General features: G+C 29.7%; 2 protein-coding genes and 1 long non-coding RNA gene across 5 annotated transcripts in view; 1 reads left to right on the forward strand and 2 right to left on the reverse strand.

Moving 5' to 3' along the window:
• The first annotated feature begins 1,392 nt into the window (after positions 1-1,392).
• LOC111617691 (pancreatic lipase-related protein 2-like) lies at positions 1,393-10,045 on the forward strand. Of its 3 annotated transcripts, XM_023358975.1 has the most exons (10): positions 1,393-1,424; positions 2,302-2,373; positions 5,783-5,880; positions 6,069-6,229; positions 6,313-6,459; positions 7,799-7,904; positions 7,984-8,100; positions 8,172-8,270; positions 9,565-9,816; positions 9,927-10,045. In XM_023358975.1, the coding sequence occupies exons 3-10, from the start codon at positions 5,802-5,804 to the stop codon at positions 9,932-9,934; spliced, it is 969 nt and encodes a 322-aa protein (XP_023214743.1). In that variant the 5' UTR covers positions 1,393-1,424; positions 2,302-2,373; positions 5,783-5,801; the 3' UTR covers positions 9,935-10,045. The 3 variants fall into 3 exon arrangements, with proteins under 3 accessions (XP_023214743.1, XP_023214745.1, XP_023214744.1); XM_023358977.1 differs by lacking the exon at positions 6,313-6,459; XM_023358976.1 differs by lacking the exons at positions 1,393-1,424; positions 2,302-2,373 and having other exon boundaries at positions 5,503-5,880.
• A 1,291-nt stretch (positions 10,046-11,336) lies between these two features.
• LOC111617689 lies at positions 11,337-17,355 on the reverse strand. Its single transcript, XR_002755462.1, has 4 exons — positions 16,953-17,355; positions 13,407-13,646; positions 13,260-13,318; positions 11,337-12,122 (listed from the first exon to the last, which is right to left on the reverse strand). It is a non-coding gene; the product is annotated as an uncharacterized LOC111617689 (long non-coding RNA).
• A 773-nt stretch (positions 17,356-18,128) lies between these two features.
• The window catches only part of LOC111617688 (nuclear pore complex protein Nup54-like), a 52,808-nt gene continuing 52,037 nt past the window's right edge, over positions 18,129-18,899 (reverse strand). Inside the window, exons 15-16 of the mRNA XM_023358971.1 lie at positions 18,574-18,829; positions 18,129-18,374 (exon numbers count right to left, since the gene is read on the reverse strand). Of these exons, the coding sequence (XP_023214739.1) occupies positions 18,280-18,374; positions 18,574-18,829 (351 nt within the window). The 3' untranslated portion in view covers positions 18,129-18,279. The remainder of the gene's footprint in view (positions 18,375-18,573; positions 18,830-18,899) is intronic.

Genomic DNA, 18,899 nt, shown 5'->3' on the forward strand with positions numbered 1-18,899 from the left:
TATATATATTATAATATATATTAAAAATTATAATATATGCAAGCCCTTGATTTCTTTCAGTGAAGTGTGTTATGAATTCTTACATACTTCATTAGTGTCACATGACCAAAAAGTTGGAAAGTACTGTTATATAGTAATTTGTAGTCTCTCTTTTTTTATTTTATACTATTGTTTTTTTTTGTCCTTAGCCCAGCTAATTGAAACAATGTTAAATTTTCTTCGATTTAATGCTTTTTTTAACTTACATTTCCCTTGATTTTAATTCCAAATCGACGCTCTGTTGCAACAAAAATTCTAACAACAGAGCAAATACACAAAATCTATGATTGTAGAACGGTGATAAAGACCCAAAAGATTATAATCGTGTGCCACACATTGGCGTGCCGTGACATTTGATGATAGGGAAGCTGTGTTTCTGTAAGAAGCCGACTTCCAGGGGCAATCAATTAATTGCACGTGATTGTCTAGGACAGTGGCGTGCCGTCGTTGGAAGCAGTGGAAGCGCCGCTTCCCTTCTATTTTCTAAAACATAAATACATATTGCGCGATTATTCTCATATTTTAACGTATTTTGGATTAAAGTTATTATTTTATTATAACCGTATTGTATATCTTATTACAAATTTCTATACTACATGTGAAAAAAGATATAAGATTGCTATTGTATATTCGAATATCAGGGACAGAATGGAAGCACTGTATTGTCGAAACTGGGTCAGCTTCCAAACAGCCAGATTATACACATTCGCGTATACGCTTTACAGAGCACTAACCTCACCCGGTTTAGTTGGTGGAAGCTACACACATATAACGCTTCCAATGATTCTATCCAGGACCGGTTCTGGGCTGTTAGCCGCCTGCCTGCTAAATATTTGGCCGGCCTCGCTCAATTATGTGAATCGCGAGTAAATTTATAACTTAACCCAACCGATAGGAATTTACTGGTATGTTTTTATGATAGTTCTGTAATATTTTAATTCTGCTCTCCCATCTTATATTACTTACATATTTCACCATTAAACCAGTGATATTACGAATTAGTATGTCCCATCTCATCTATAAGGGGATGTAGAAAAAAATGTGTACAATTCTTCTACAATGTTAAAAAATTAACTGTTACTTTGGTAGATCATTTACAACTACAGTAGAGCATCGATTATCCGACCCCCGATCAATCGTCACATCGGTTAACCAATCGCATTCTAGTCGGCAAATTCAAATGTCCGCTAGTGATGTGGCGCTACAATATTTGGCTATGTCTTGGCTATTTTAATAGTATTTTTACGTGTTTTAGCTGGCAACACTGACTCGACCATGAAAGGGAGCCAGTATTTAAACGAGGCTTAATTTTCTAATTTTTAACGATACAATAGCGACGATTATTATTTTAAATTTTTGTTCGATCGATGAAAATTCAATGCGAAGTAGGTTAATAGCGATATACAGTACTAATATACTATACTAATAATGTATTTTTTCATATTTTTCGGTTATCCGTTTTTTCAGTTATCCGATCAACCCCGGTCCCCATTGAGTCGGATAATCGATGCTCTACTGTAAATTTAATGAGTAAGAGAGATGCACGAGGTACAGAAATAGCTCTAGAATTTATTTTCCTTAAATTTAGGATTTATCTATCCGTTGTCATAAAAATTTGTCTTTCCACTTTTTTTCCCGAGACTACAAATATTCGTGTACAAAGTAACCGGTTTCGACTTATTTCTACTTAATTAAGTAGTAGTTAAACAATTAAGCGATTAGGGAATTGGGGACAAACAAAATCCTGCTGAAAGAGCCGGAATTGTACTTAAACAAAAGCTTAACCGAACCAATCTCTAGCTGAGTACAGTGGAGACTGATTTCTTCGTTATATTAGATAATAAAGACAGAATTTTTTCCAGTTCGACGAGAGTGACCAAAAAGTTGTAAATTTTGGAAATTTCCGTGGACATGTGGTCCTAAAACGAATTAGTTAGAAAACAAATGACTATTAAGTTTAACATATTTAGATTTTTACAGCTATGGCGAGAAACGTTTAAAATTTACAATAACCCTGTCGCCTCCTTTGAGATATACTAGTGATGCAACAAAAGAAGTATTTGACATTGACCGGTATCGGCACCCTCGGGATTTGGCAGTCCACGTGCCGTGCAACCTACTCTGATTCCATCCATTAACCACTCGTAGGGAGCTATTTGACTAAGTGGATTGTTTTAAGATTTTAAAATAAAATAATATTTTATGTTATTTTTATGTACGTTTCATTATAAAGCTATATTTAATTATAATTTTCTTTAAAAGTATATTCATACATTTGAAGAATATTTTGTACCAGGTATGTACTGTACATACATCCACCATACATTTTACCAAGTAAGTTATTATTATTTTACTTTAAATTCTAGCCCTTATATCGTGGCTAGCCGAATCGCTAGCTAGAAATCGGTATTCACGAGGATACCGATTTCTTCGTTCGTGACTGTTTTTTTTTTAATATAAAATTGCATGCAGCAGTTGTGTCACGCATGATAATAATCGCGTATCAAGGCCAACTAAAAATTTGATCGCGTTTTTCACAGATTTCTGCGTTAATTGCAAGAATTTAACTCGTTTTCTAGTAAACGGGATCAATTAAGGAAAGTTTTGTTACCGGAATAATTCACTATCACCAGTGATCATTAAGTTAGAAATTACCAACCGCAAAATTTTCAAAACCATCTTTGTTCAATTTGGTCGGTTTCTAATGCCATTGTAATCGAAAGATTTTGTGTATGTGGAATGTAGGTGTACGCCTGTGCGTGTGCGCATATCACTTACGACAGCCTGTATTCTATGATAACATTATTTTCTTATTATAACATTCAGTTAATGTATTTTTATATTTCCGTTTATTTATTTTACCAATTAAGTAACTTTTCCTTTTAATTGAAAATCTTTAAATTGTTAATAAATTAAAAGAATGAAAAATTTAATTATCATTATTCATAGTTTAACTCAATGGTTTTTAGTAATTCGAAACGATGGACGAAATTAATCTAATTATACATCTACATTATAAATTTCATAAATTCATTATTCAGAATATTTCAACTTTTTAGAAGAAAATATCTTCCACGCCGCACTTTTTCTATAACAGCTGCATCATTATTTTCAGTTATAATTTTAACTTAAAAAATGTAATTATATATATATGGATTTATATATATTTGTAAATTTATACGCTAGATAGAATTATCTCTTAATTTAAATTCGTAATTTTACTGAACTTTCACATAAAAACAAATTATGATCATTACACAGTTTTGTTCACAATATGTCAAATTCAGTATCGTGCATGCAATACCACATCTGTTAAAAATAAAAATATGACATTGCATGATGCTAACGTATGAATGAAGCATAATGCGTCAATGTCACATGACGTAACGTCATATTTATTGTAAGTAAGATTATGACATTGATGCCATAAGATTGATAATAAATAAATACTAAATGATTTATGTCATATCAAAGAAAACAATTTATTTAAAAATTTCAATTGTTTAAAATATTTTTTAAACTTTTAGAAGAAAGATATCGATATATGTATTCAATTATACGTATTTATATAGACTTATATGATACGTATTAATAATATATTAGATACGACTTAAACAGAGACGAGAAAATTTAAGGTTATTTATAGATAAACGAATTGTTTTGAAATGCGAAGAGTTCCTTACATCTTATGAAAGATTTTTGTTATTTAATAATCTGACTATTATTTAAATATAAAACATGATAGCTGATCTCAGACATATACAGGTATACCTCGACTTACGTCGTTCTCAATTATACGTCGTTTGTCAAAGTATACGGAAAAATAAAAATCAAGTTTAAGTCATTTTATTCGACTTTACGTCCGTCCGCCACATATATTGAAGTCGTAATATCACTAAAAAAGCGTTTAAAGCACATAAAATCATATTAAAATACATACATTTACAAGTATGTACTGTATTTACAGTACATACTTGTAAATTTAGATTACTTTTTTCTGTACTATATTAAAAACTAAAATTTATTTATGCTTCTAACACAATAAAGTGCTACAAATTAAGACACTTGGCAGGTTCTCTCATCTTTATTTAGTTGATACGTGTGAAAAAATTTACACGTTTCGGGCTTTTAAGCCCCTCTTCAGCCAACTAAAACATTAAAAGAGGATATAACATACTTAATGTTATAGTTGGCTGAAGAGGGGCTTAAAAGCCCGAAACGTGTAAATTTTTTCACACGTATCAACTAAATAAAGATGAGACAACCCGCCAAGTGTCTTAATTTGTAGCACTTTATTGTGTTAGAAGCATAAATAAATTTTAGTTNATTTATGGTTTAGCCTAGTGACAAGTAGATTCGGAGACAAGTAAATTCGACTTACGTCGCCTTTCCTGGAACCAATTACCGACGTAAGGCGAAGCATACCTGTATTTATAAAAAATAATTATAGTTTGAATTTTTAAAAACTTTCAAAAACTGATATAAATTCAGTAAAAATTATACATAGGTTCCGTACTGTCGAGTTATAAATAAGATATCGTTATTCGGCATTTACTGTATATTCTTGAGATTAAATAGATTATATGTAATTCATTTCACGTATTTTAATTATTATTATTTTAATTAAATCAGAATTAAATTAACTAAACAGCATAAAATATTTAAAAATCTGTTTAAGTTCGCCTATTTTATTATTATAAATTGAAGAGAAAGTAAATAAATTAATGCTATCAAAGAAAAATTGCTATCACAAAAGTTAGATTTCATTCTCATCAGAAAAACAATTTTTAAAAATATTGATTATAACTATGTTACCAGTAATAATAATTATTAAGAAAATTACATATTCTCGCTTTATAAAATGTAATTTTCTTAACTACAATGACGAAACGATTATAAAAATTTACGAAGTGGGTTAACATATAAATTATTTTAATGACTAATACAATTTTAACTAGTTAATTAGTTAATTGCCATTTTATTATATAATTCAATGATTTAATTTATTAATTTAAAAATCTAGTTAATCATCATTAATTTGATCTTACACGATAATATAACAATAACTAACTTTCAAGAATATATATATTTTTATTTATAATTATTTAATACTTCATTTAAGTGAATGAATTAAAATATAAAATTGATCGAAACAATTAAGGCTTTATCCCGCCCCAGAAATTTTTCACGGGTGGTTTATATTCTGTCTTTCACCACCCTTTCACTCCCATTGTGGATCTAGCTGAACCCCATACTGCATAAGAACATATAAGATTATTTTATACTGATATAAAAAATAAAATAAAATAAATAGGGAAATGAATAAAAGCTATATATATATAAAGAGATTTTATTCGTTTCTTTATTATATTTAAATTTGTATTATTAATTTTATTACATTTAAAGTATAAATAATTCTATAATATGTATAGAAATTCTACATGGAGTATTAATTGTGCGTTTTATTATCTTATATAAAAGCTCTTATATAAAAATTATTATTATTCTAGAATAGTCTTTTTCGTAACTTTTCCCCTCTCTCTTTTTTCTTCGATACAAAAACTCATCTGGATGAAATTTGATAACATTCCATTCTTTTAAACAAACGTTTTTTACCCGAGTTGTTAAAATTTATATATCACACATTTGTATCGCTCGTTATTCAATGCTTTTAACCTGAATGAAACTCGTATCCCGGAAAAGGCTGCCTATTCAAACTGCTCACTCACTTTAATACCATTAGCTTCTTCGTTAACTGCGCTATGAATTCGATGCTCATCGTCTTGCTTCTTCTTCATTTTGCCATTTATGGATCATTTAAGAAATATGAGGAGAAAGAAGGTAAAGATTTTAATTGACAATTTTTAAAATTTTATATTGATATAAAGCATAATGACTTTTTTCTTTTTGAACGAATTTTCTATTGAATTTACTTTTATAATTTCCTGCTATAAACGTTCTTTTGTTCTCATATATATTTATATATATTTAAATTAAAGATTTAGTTAAAAATAGATTTATTTTCGCAGATATTCGTTTTCTATTATATACTAGGAAAAACCCTATGGCTCATATTCTCGTTGTCGGGAATAATGAAACATTAATTACTTCAAACTTTGATCCCATTCATGCAACTATTTTTCTGGTTCACGGCTATATGACTAACGTAGAATGGTCGCCGCAATGGAGAGTAAGTCATTGTTTTATGTTTGTTTATTGAAATCAAATTTAAATCTTTGAAAATCTTTAAAAATCGTCTAGTTTTTATTTTAGGAAATGAGAAAAGAGCTGCTAAATCGTGACAATTTTAATGTCATTGTTGTTGATTGGTTAACACTAAGTTCAGTTTCTTATGAAAAAGCAGCATCAAATGCAGAAACTGTGGGAAAAGAAGTAGCAAATTTAATTAAATTTCTTAAGGTAAAAAAATTTCTATATCATTACATTTCTTAAGATAAAAAGTAGATAATTTGTAAAATAGTTATTAAAATCAAAATTTTTTAAAAGAAAATCTAGAAGGTTTCTGTTAAATGTAATCTTACTGAAATTAATTTAATAACAAAAACTTTGTAAATAATTATAACTTTTATTTACCAAAACAAAATCTTTTTCATAAAAAGCATCCTAAAACTCAAAATTATCCAATTCTCATATTTAAAATAATAATAATCGATATGTTACCGCTAAAGCTCGAAAGTCGTTAATGTGTACATTACCTAGTTAATCTGCAGATTAAAGTTGTGAAAACTGTTCCATTTCTCAAATTACCTAGATAATATGCAGAATATCTAGGTAATCCGCACATTACCTACTAGGCACTCGGTAAAGTGAAAATAAGATCTTTGCCACAAATAAATGTACCACAAATAGGTGTGCTTGTCGCAGAAACCAATTGCTATGAAATTCAAAGTGTCACCAATCTTTAGACTGCACAATTGGATAATTGTGATAAATGTCTCTGGTTCCAGCAAAGAGAAGAAAGGAAACAGTGGGGACGCACGTTCAAACCTAACCTAACCTATTCTAATAATTTGGTTGGTAATAATTATGGTAATTTATTAGAATAGGTTAGGTTAGGACAGAACGTGCGTCCCCACTGTTTCCTTTCTTCTGTTTGCTGGAATCAGAGACGAGCCGCCATTTTACTCACCATAGGTAACATTAACTGCACAATTACATCATGCGATCACCAGAAAAAGTATGATAACTTTATTATTTTTCGTCTCCGGTCCAAAAGTAGGGTATCGTTGAAGTCGTCTCGGTCCCCTCAGTTCAGATAGATACTCAAAGTCCCGAAATTCCATAGGTGGTTATCTATATAATAATTTCCCTAATTGTATTAATATTTTAAATCGTTTGATTTTTTGTATGTTTTTTAATTGGTTGATGATTGATTCTATCAACTAATTTGTCGATTGTTTGATTGTATTAACTTGATTCTTTAGATATCGAAAATTAAATAAAGAACATTATGTTAATTTAAGCGTACAGAAACGTTGCTGTTGTTTCAGCAAAGATCTTATTTTCACTTTACCGAGTGCCTAGTAGGTAATTTGCAGATTACCTAGATAATCTGCACATTACCTAGGTAATTTGAGAAATAGAACAATTTTAGCAACTTTAACGGATCACGCTAGTTAATCTGCAGATTAGCTAGGTAATGTACACATTAACTTTAGAGCTTTAGCGGTAACAGATATACTGTATAATAAATATCGAGATACTATATATATATATTGTAACAATCTATACATTACAGAATTCTGTAAGGACCAATCCTGTAGATGTCCACATAATAGGTCATGGTATAGGAGCACATATTGCTGGTTTTGCAGGAAAAAAAATAAAAGTCGGGCGAATAACAGGTAGTTTTGTCAAAGTCTCAGAAACAAAGTTTACTTGTTTATTTCTTCGTATTTCGTAATATCCAGTTTATATTTCAAGGATTAGATCCTGCTGTTGCATATTTTAAAAATGTTCCTTCAAATCTTCGCCTTGATAAATCGGATGCATATTTTGTAGATGTTATTCATACTGACATTGAGAATGCAGGAAGTTCTGGTAGGTGTAAATACAATTAAAGTAGGACGAAATGCAGGAAAATTATTTAAATATATATTTTCCTCTCTCAGGATTAGGAACTTCTGAAATCATTGGTCATGTAGATTTCTTCCCAAATAACGGAAATGATCAGCCCAATTGCAGATTGCAATCATCAGATTTAATAAAAGGTAAGTGTATGAAATTTAATTTAAAATAATCGTAAAATTTTTTACGATTATTACTTATTGTTTAATTAAAAATAAGTATTATCTTATTTATCATTTGAATTGACCAAAATTCACAATCATCATCCAAATGAGTTACTAATTCTTTTTTATTTTTGACTTTCCTCCCTTGGGTACTAAGAGGTCCTTTTTCTCTATTTCTAGCATGGGTTTGGTAGGTCCCCAATGGTGACAAGTAAGTGGTAAGGGACGGGGACCGACGCATCTGTGACAAACCACTCTTCGAAAAATTCCTGGGGATTGTTCGCTCGGACTCAATCCTGGGTTCCTAGTCTTAACCCCCCTCGACCGTTCCAAATTTTAATTTTTAATTTTTAAAATGTATTACAATGTATTAAATAAAAGCTGGCAAGGATTCTTTCCAGGCATTCAAATAGGGAGGTTAAGAGGACTATTAGGAAATCCAATAATTTTAAATTTTATATCCTAGTATAATTGAAGTAATAACAAAAGCTTAAAAGGGGGTAATTTGTCGAATTATGATAAAAAAAATCTCTATTAAAAGATATTTAAGTTTAAAAAATAAACACTGACACTAGCTCAAAGTTAAAATTGTGTGTGGCGTATCTGTTACAAGATATTATTTTAAAAGTAACTTTTATATTATTAATTATTATAAAAAGAAAAAAACGACCTTATTTAGATGGTAGAGATGAGTTTTTAAAAATATTGTAAATGCAATAACGAGTAAATTTTCATTAAGCCCGACTTCACTCGAAGTATGTCACATGACTTCTTCTATATCCCTCGAGTTTTGCGCACTAATATTTAATAAAATCAATGCCCTTTATATATAAGTTACCATGCAAATTTTGTTTAAGCTTTACCCCATCCTGAGATATTAAATGAAACATACAAATACAGAATTACCACCCTTTTTTATTTTGGGGGTTCTGGGGCTCAAAACGTCCAGATTTGCAAAAATCCGGAGGGTCAATAATACTTTCCCGTGTTATAACAACTGGGAAGTAATAGGCTACAAATAAATTATTTTTGTAACGTAGAAAATAATAGTGGACAACACTAACAACAGACATGTTTTTAGATCTATCGTTAACAGCATGCTTATTTAACTTTTATATAGTTTACTGAGGTGTTTCAAAACGAAGATTTATTTCATTAATTATATATTTAGAAATTACTAACATTTAAAATTAATCGGACGCAATTCTGGAAGTTTTAGTTTTAAATAATTTATAAGCAGATTTCGAATTAAAAATTTGTTATTGGCTTTCAGGAGCTTCGTATAATTACGACTGTGACCATAATCAAGCTCTAACTTTCTTCATTAATTCTATAAACAAATGTAATTATGTTGGCATCAAATGTCCGGACTGGATCTATTTTTTATCAGAAAAGTGTTTAGACTGTGGACCAAGCAGTGCAAACTGTGCTTTAATGGGTTTCAACTTGGATCACAGACAAATTAATTTCGCTGCAAGAAGAAATGTTTTCTTTTTGAAAACATCTATGTATTCACCATTTTGCGGTAAATAAAACTTTTATCTATAGATGTTTAATTAATTAATAATTAATCATCAAATTAAAGTTAAGAATATTTAATGGAATACACATTAATTTATTTTTATGATTTGATAGGAATTTGACGACAAAATAATTTTCTAAAGGAAAAAACATCATGCTTGAATGCTGTGAAAGAACTGTATAATTTGTGAATTTGTTTGTGTGATTTTAACAATAAATAGATATAATATAACAATACTAATATACACTGACGCATTATTAATAAATTCGTTTTACACTTGTTGTATAATTCTGATTATTTTTGCGATTTTGTTATGTATTTTATTATACACATATTACAGTATTATCAAAATGATACTTTTTAAATTAAATTTTGAATTAAAATAATTATAGCACATTTTTAATAACTATATACATACGAACTTATTACATTCATTTTAAAAATAACACACAGAGTTAAATAAATTCATATTTACTTTATCCACATCAGTGTTGCTATGTAACAACTAAAATCAGTAGATAAGATCATAAATTTTCGGCAGATTTGAATCGATTGAAATGCAAACCTTAAATATCTCGATACAAAGAACTGGTGTCTTACATAATAAACGATCCATAACTTACGTGAGTTACCATTATTATTTTACATTACAAATGACGTTGTTAACATTAAATCACAAGTTTTAATCTTCAAATTCAAAATGTCTGTACATAATGTATTACTATATATTTTATAGGCCTAATTGCTATTTTCTAAATACTTAAGTTTAGCTCCACACTCGAGAGGCAAACAAATGGTGGCGCCAATTTGAAGTTTCATAGTATCTCACTCTACATATCTACATGCAATTGATCTATATTTTAACAGTAAATATTCGTCAAAAAATGAAAATGACATGTATCGCGTAATTCGTGCAAAATTCGATATGTCCTCGTTTACAAGAACAAATGTATATATATTGGTATTGTCTGATAAGGAAATTTTGAAGCTAAAATGTTTTGTTATCAAATTTAATTCTGACATTATATTTTAATGATTTAAATACATTTCTTTAATAATTTACTTATTATAGTTTAATAGTTTTTCATATAATTTTAATATTTTATTCTGACTATGGCTTCCTAGAGTTTTCTCTGGTTCCTCAAAAGTTGATTTTTGGCCTGTGGCTCCTTTGAAATGTTCTATGGTCCACGTTTGAAAAACACTGCTTGCTATACATAATAATTTCAACTGATATACGGTCAAAGAGAGTGAGCAAAATCGTGCCCCCACACACTAACATTCATACATACAAAATAAAACCCCGCGAATTTTTTCGCATTTCTGGACGTTTCAAAATCCTCCGAGTCCAAAAATACAAACATCTTGGGGGAGGTCATTTTTTGACCGATCGCCATACCTTCTCTATTATAACAGAAATGGAAAAGTAACGATTGACTAGTAACATCTTTATGTTACACTAAATGTCAAAAATGAATAATGAAATGATGATAATTTTAATCACAAACAAAATGATAGTTTTTATTATGCATTAAATGTATATACATTAATATAATACTGTAATAATATTAGTTACAGATATTCATTGTACAGTATTTCGGAATGCAAATATATAATACAAATTAGTCTTTAATTCAATCCGTTCTTTTCATGCGCGACAGATTAGCAACCAAAAAATCAGGACACACAATCACCAAATACCTTTTTATTTTGTTAACTTTAAGTCGAAATCGCATTCGGGTATGCTGTTTAAAAATTCGCTGCTTAACATCAAAGGTTAACGTAAAATCGAGAAATGCTAACTAAATTGAAGTATAAATTCTATTGTATGTTTTAAAAATATATTTCGATTTTAATTAAATACATGAATATAAAAATCAACTTAATTAGTAAATATTTTATTTAAAATGGAAATCTATTTCACGTCTGAAATAATAAAAACTTAAATTACAACTATGAACATTTTAAAAATTAAAAATAATCACTCTTAAATATGAAATTATTGTATTAAAAACGATGATTATAAAAATAATTTTCTTATAAATTTCACATGAATTTCTTATCAAACAATCAAAAGTATTCGTTTACAACATTATTTGAACTTCATCGACATAAACCGGTTTTTGAAGTTGAGGCAAAAAATTTAGAACTAATCTAAATGCAGACATCTTCGCACTAATCAAATCTTGACTTAGTTCCGTTGCTAACAACAATAAACTATCGATCATCATTATAAGTACAGTAAAGAAGGACAATGTATTTATATTGGTACTGAATATTAAGTTTAAGCTGAAGATTTCATTTAGTATCTAGAGGAAAAAATATAGCTATTAATTCAAAAAATGATTCTTATTGGCACAACTAGAAAATAAGATTTCTTAAAATTTACATAAATGTTACATAAAGCTTACATGAATTCTAAAAGAAATTATTTTGGATTGATGGAATAAGACAACGGTATAGAAAGTCTTCCAGGAAGACTTTCTACGGGAAACTGTCCCCTATTTGTGTGTTATACACGTGAAGAAAACCCGGAAAATTCCATTTGGCCAGCCCGTTGGCGAGGCGCAAACTCGTGACTATCAGTTTTAATGATTTTATTCACTCGGCCGCTAATAGGCTATTATATTTAAAACACCAGCTGATAGAGCAATGGTTTCAATTCGGTGCCGCGAAATATAGTGTTGAGCAACGTCCTAACACTTTTTACGTGTGTTACTAAAAGCACGAAAAGTGCATTAACTCTACATTGATAAAGAAGTAGGGCTGCCGCAAGAAAAAAAATGACTAAATTGTGAATGGCATTATTAGAAAAAGGTTGAAAAACACTATGATAGAGAATAAAAAGTCTATTTTTTCATATATTTAGGAAAATTATTTGTGTAGAAGAGAATAACGAAGGAAGAACGACTAAAATTCAAAGAAGAATTGAGAGAAGAAATTGAAATTTCATGCTCAAGATCCTAAGCCGGGTCGGATTTTCACATAAGCTAAACAAGCTACCTTTTAAGGCCTCACGTTATGGAGGGTACAGCTTAGGCCTTCACAATTTTACATTTATCATTATTTGCTAGAAGAGAAGGGCCTGTTACGTTATACATTATGGCCTTAGAAAGTCTAACTTGTATATCCACTTTGATCGCATATTTTAATTAATTAAAATGTTAATTTATTGAAAAAACAGTAATATCAAGTTTCGGTTCATTACTTATCTGAATTAAAAAAGTGTCATTTTTAAATCATTTAAGAAAATTATCTAGCAATTTATAAATAGCTTTAAATGATAAATATTTAATAGTAATGTCTAAATTATTTAAAAACAAAACAAAAATTCCCCCAAATTATTATTAAATAAAATGAAATTTTATAAAATAAATTTCTTTCTTTTCAATTTTGTGCAAAATCTCTTTAAAACATTTCACATATTCATTAAATTTAATCAATACCTTTTTCAATTGTTGTTGAGAGAAGATAATTGCTTTCCATAATTTTCTTTTTGTTGATTCTACCAAAATACAGTTAGTAATATGTTAGAAAAATAATAATAATTAATGTAATTAATTAAAAATAATGAAAATTATTACTTTACTTACTTAGTATTTTTAAAAATGATATTGCTGTTTTGCATACAAAATTCACATTAGTGTCAATACTTATCATCATTTTCTGTAAAAATTCGGTATCTTGTTCTTAATCTCTTTTTAAAAAATTGTGTTTTTAAAAGCAATTTAACCTTATTTTCTGTCCATTAGTTTTGTTATTTCGTTTAAAAAATTCAAGTCATAGTTATTCCTTCTCCCTCGCGGTTCTCTTTCACGCAATTTCCATAATTTCTAAAGTTATTTTCATAAGACGAATAAAAATTCAAATATTTAACAATTATTTTAAATATATTAAATTTCAATATTGATTAAGTGCACATTTTTAATTTTGTTAAAATGGAATATTTTTATTTCTATAAATTATTGTTGTTATTGTTAAATTTTATAGTTATTTTATAATTTAATTTTTATTGTCGTGATTTATAATTTTAACATTAAAAAAAAGTTGAAAAATATAAACTTCTCGAATTTATTTTAATGGAAGAATCCCAGGAATTTTTCATAGTATCAAATTTATGATTTCCAGTTTCGCCAGTAATGGACGAAATTGTGGACAGTCTTAACTCCTAAATAAGGGCCAGTTTTCCATTGAAAGTCCTCTCGGGAGGCAACTCCTTGGAGATCGTCCGTGTTGTGTTGTATTATTTCATTAATTCCAATCCATTCTAGAACGGCATCTCCAAAACTTTAAATTTTCGAGAAAAAATAACTTTGTGATCTCTTCGAAACACTGCATTGAATTTGCAGAGAATCAATATACACATTCTGAATTTCATTGAGGATTTCTGATTCTTCAGAAAAAAGTTACAGCTATTGGAAGAAATCAATGATGGTAGCAAAGACTTTCTATTTTGTTGCAGCAGTTTGTTATAAAGGAGTGGTAACATTGACCAAAAAGATAAAAGAACGGGGAAAGAACTAGCAGCATCACTTTTTGAATCTTCCCAGCGGACAAGAAGGACGAGTTCGACCACGTGGCCAGAGCAATCCTAACTTTGTTAATGTATTCTTTTTGAATTTTGCTTAGATTAAAAGAAGTCTTGTTTGTTGTATTTCGAATATCGCTTTTTTGTAATTGGAACCTTCTGAGCTAATAGAAAAGGCATGCCCGACCATGTGGCCAGCACATGAAATGATGTTGATTTGACCTACGAACTTAAATCTGTTTTTGAAAAACATTAACACAGCTCAATTAAGTAATTTCTAAAATACTGTTTAGAAGATGATAATTTGAATGGATTCAACATCCATTCAATACTGAGATCGCACCTGAATTTATCTCTGCAGAAGAAAATTTTATTGAGTAGTTTTGTGGCAAGACAAAAAATCGAAATTTGGCAGCATAGAGAAACAGAGTTTTGAATATCAATGAAAGATGAATATCCGCTACTGAAATAAAGCTTAACAAATTTCTCTTGCGATGCAAAGCAGGATTTTCGGCGATTGCATATAATGTGCGAAAATCGGTGCGCAAGAAATAAACGAGTGGCAGTGTCAAATTTGATTCTAAGGTTTATAAAGATGTAGTTCCAAACAGCTACATAAATAATTGTGTGTATTTTAAAACGAAATAAAAATATTTTGCTCTTATGTCTGTATGATTTTTTCAAATGCCTGCCGAGTTGTTTGAATGCAACTACTTAATAAAGCGAACTGCAAGCGTTAATTTTAGGAACTATGCAAGTGCTTACCTTACCATTTGCATACATTCAAGTCAACGTTTAGCTTAAATCAGAGCTACCAAACGAACATTTCTTCTGTTGGAGTCTTTCCGATCTCGTGCAGTGGATGTGATTTGGCACAAATACATTTCCAAAGACAATTTTTCGTACTGTCGAAACATTGCATTTAATGGAACAGGAAAATTGACTAAGAATTCTGTGGATTAAGAAAGTTTAAGATCTTATATTCTCAAGGAATATTGATTCAAACTAAAGACAGTGTTTTCCTTGCTTTCTCTGCCTTGTGAGCACTAAGATGGCACTTCATAGGTTCGGCAGATCCACAATAGAGCGGGTCAAATGGCGAAGGACGAAGTCTGATGTATCCGGAACAGACTTCCCGAAATATTCCTGGGGTTTTTCGAACGTTCGGATCTCTCAGAGCGGCAGGCGGACACCTTAATTTTCCCGGCCATCGGACCGGATTTTGATGAATATTTAGATTCATCAAAATAAATTGCTTAAAAATTGAAATAAATAATGTACTTCACTTGAATATTTACTACTTTCAGACGCATTTATTTAACTTGCTTTGTTTCATATACTCAATTCTTACAATTCAAATTTTATCCGCTTCTGATAGAAAAATTTAAACTTTGAGGACATACCTAAATCTGATGACTATGCATTTTGATGAGAGGTGGGGAGGATAGGATGGTGATCCCACCCCACCTCTAAATCTCGAAAAACATAACCAATAAAAGCTTTTTTTTACTTTTAAAAATATATTAAAATAGTTTCGAAATCTTTTAGATATTTGAAAAATTAAATATACCTCGTAGGCCCTACATTAGACATTCCATTAGATAATATTGAAACAAATTTGATATTTATCGCACGGAAAACAATTTCAGATTTAAAAAGAGAAATATCTATTGCAGAATGTTATAAAGATTTCAATTGAAAAAGTTCCACTTTAATTAATTAATTAATAAGGACTCGTCACAAAATGGACTATTTTTACACACGATTCTTTGACTTCTTTTGTTGTATCATTTTAAAAGTGAAATACAGTAGAGCGTCGTTTATCCGAAATAATTCCAGTCGGCCTAAAGTATAATTTTTATTTGTTTTTATATTTTTCAATGTATTTATTTCGTTTGTAAAACATAAAGAAATCATTTTTAACGATATAATAGCCACTATTATTATTTTAAAAAGTGTACGTTAGGCTTAACATCGACGAAAATTCAACGCAAAGCGACACGCAACGAAGAAAAATTTCAACACGGGATAGGTTAATATATTTTTCGCACATAATCGGTTATCCGAAAAATAAGTTATCCGAACAACTCCAGTCCCCAATTGATTCGGATAAACGACGCTCTACTGTAATCCCAAAAACGAAGCAAACGATGCCGAAAACAGAGAAGATAACTTTAGGATCGTTCAAGCAGAAGGTGGTAACTAAGGTTAGAGGAACACGAAATCTGAAATTTCCGAAATTATATTTGTACAAACAATGATCATGGGAAAGAGATATGGTAAAACATAAATTATTATTCTGGCAATATTGATAACACTTCATACGTTGATACGGATGCGAAATAATATCACAAGTAAAACTAATGTGATAGTAAATTTGATTCACTGTTTGTTTGTTAAGTTATGGCAACGCAGCGATATGCCTAGGGGGGTCTTCTGGGAGGTCTTTTTAAGGGAAACTGGTCCCTATTTAGGCGTTTCAGACGTGGAGAAAACCCGGAAAACTCCACGTGGCCATCCCATCCGAGCGAGGCGGAACCCACGACCGAACTCCCAGTGTTCAGAGTACGAAGACCGCTTGGCCACTGGTGGGGCAATTTGATTTACTAACCAGTCGAAAACGTTCGATCCAAGAATGAGAATTGACTTCTAAATCTGGAAATTTCTCCAGTTCGAAAATAGAGGTGATTTCTTTCCAAAATTTGCAATAAACATTTCTGGAATAGTTAGCTATTTCTTCTCAATATTTCTTAAAAATATCAATTGGAGGTGCGTGTATTTCTTCAGTCTAGAATTCCTGCACCGCAGAAACTGCAGCACTCGTTTTCCTCTCGTTGAAAGACAATTCTTTGTTTTTATATAATTTTAAAATAATTGAATTTCTCAAATTACATAAATTTAATACTTTTTATGATGTTTCTTGGTTTTCTTTCTTCGAAATCGTATGAAAAAAGTAAAATTATAGAGAAAGAAACGACGAATAACCAAAATAATTTCGAACGGAGCATTCTTGAGATCTTGTAGACACATTATTATTTGATGATGTAGTGATTGTTAAAGTAATAATTTGTTTAATTGTCACGAACTTCTAATTTAAAAAAAAATTAATTATCCTACTCTTCTCATGTAATTACTTCTCAGAATGATAACCCGTAGAAGAGAGGAAAATGTTTTCTCCCTCAGTTTCCGAGAATGCAATTGACCGGGTTTCAAGCTTCACCCTTATAAATCATTTCAACATAAAACCTTTTTTGTTTGCCTAGCTGCAATGAGAGGTCGAGAACCCGTTTATTCTCTTCCCATCTTAATTAAATCATCAAAAACATATTTTCTCTTCACATTTCTCGCCTTTTTGTAAAACTTTTACATCTCAACCATCTTTTCTCAACGGATTTAAGTGAGGGCTTAGGACCTCACTAGTATAATACATCATTGAAAAAGCGTTAAAGTATTCTATACTTTCGTTTCCTCCACAACCAGCATGATTGATAAACAATTTATTTTTAAGAGGAAACTTGCTACAATCAAAACAGTAAAATTAAAAAAAAAACCTAATTATAATAAAAACCTAAGGTGTAAAGCACGCAAAGATTCAAATTAAGCAATATTTTGTTCAGTTAAAGTAAATTTTGCATTTTACTAATAGTTTATATATTTGATTTATCAGAAAAAATTAATATTTAAATTTTTTAAAATTCTCAAAACAAGGAAGAGGATATAATTAGCAAGTTGAAGGATAACAAAATATAAAAACTAACAGAATAGAAGAACAGACAAAAGGAATTCTCAAATAAACAATCATTTTTTTAAACCGGCAGTTAAGAAATATTTATTCAGATTTGAAACAAAACATATAAAACTTTTAATACAACATACAAAATATAATTGAGATCAAATCAGATTTAACTTCAGTTTTATCAAACAGAAATTATTTGAAACTATCTTCTTCGATCAGCACTTTCTTTTAAGCCTTCTTCAATCACTTTTAAATCTTCACTGTCATCCTTTAAAATTTTCAGTAAATGAGAGAGACCTTCTTGTTGATTTTTCAAGTACTATAATGTAAAGAGTAATAAATTTTCATCAAGACTATAGCGTTCAGATTCTAGAAATGTAATATAGGCTAGAACTCTGAATTTCTTTTATAAAATAATCTATAAAAAGTTTCTCTTGATAAAATAGAATTAATTCTTCACTGTCATCCTTTAAAATTTTCAGTAAATGAGAGAGACCTTCTTGTTGATTTTTCAAGTATAATTTAATTTCTTCTTGTAAATTTTCATCAAGACTATAGCGTTCAGATTCCCCAAAAGCAGCACCAACATGATTCTGCATACGAATTTGAGATAATAATTCCTTTAAACGACCCTTAAATTGTGTTGGAGCATTTAACTCGGCCTGAATTGCTTCTAATTGAACTCTAAGTTGTTCTTCATCTGCTTGTATGGCATAACCATATTTACGCATAACTTCCTGTTGTGCCATTATCTTTAATACTTTATGTCCAAGTTCAATTTGATTTCTGTTTTTTTTTTTTTTTTTTTTTTTTTTTAAAAAA

The sequence above is a fragment of the Centruroides sculpturatus genome, unplaced genomic scaffold (assembly GCF_000671375.1).
Source record: "Centruroides sculpturatus isolate CEXI.00-Female unplaced genomic scaffold, Cexi_2.0 scaffold1143, whole genome shotgun sequence".
Classification (NCBI taxonomy): domain Eukaryota; kingdom Metazoa; phylum Arthropoda; class Arachnida; order Scorpiones; family Buthidae; genus Centruroides; species Centruroides sculpturatus.

Excerpts from the sequence above, each read along its gene's own strand:
- LOC111617691 (XM_023358975.1), top strand. The coding sequence starts at position 5,802 with ATGAATTCGATGCTCATCGTCTTGCTTCTTCTTCATTTTGCCATTTAT. Across the intron at positions 6,230-6,312 it reads AATGGTCGCCGCAATGGAGA|GAAATGAGAAAAGAGCTGCT; the intron begins GTAAGTCATTGT and ends TTTTTATTTTAG. Across the intron at positions 8,101-8,171 it reads TGAGAATGCAGGAAGTTCTG|GATTAGGAACTTCTGAAATC; the intron begins GTAGGTGTAAAT and ends TTCCTCTCTCAG.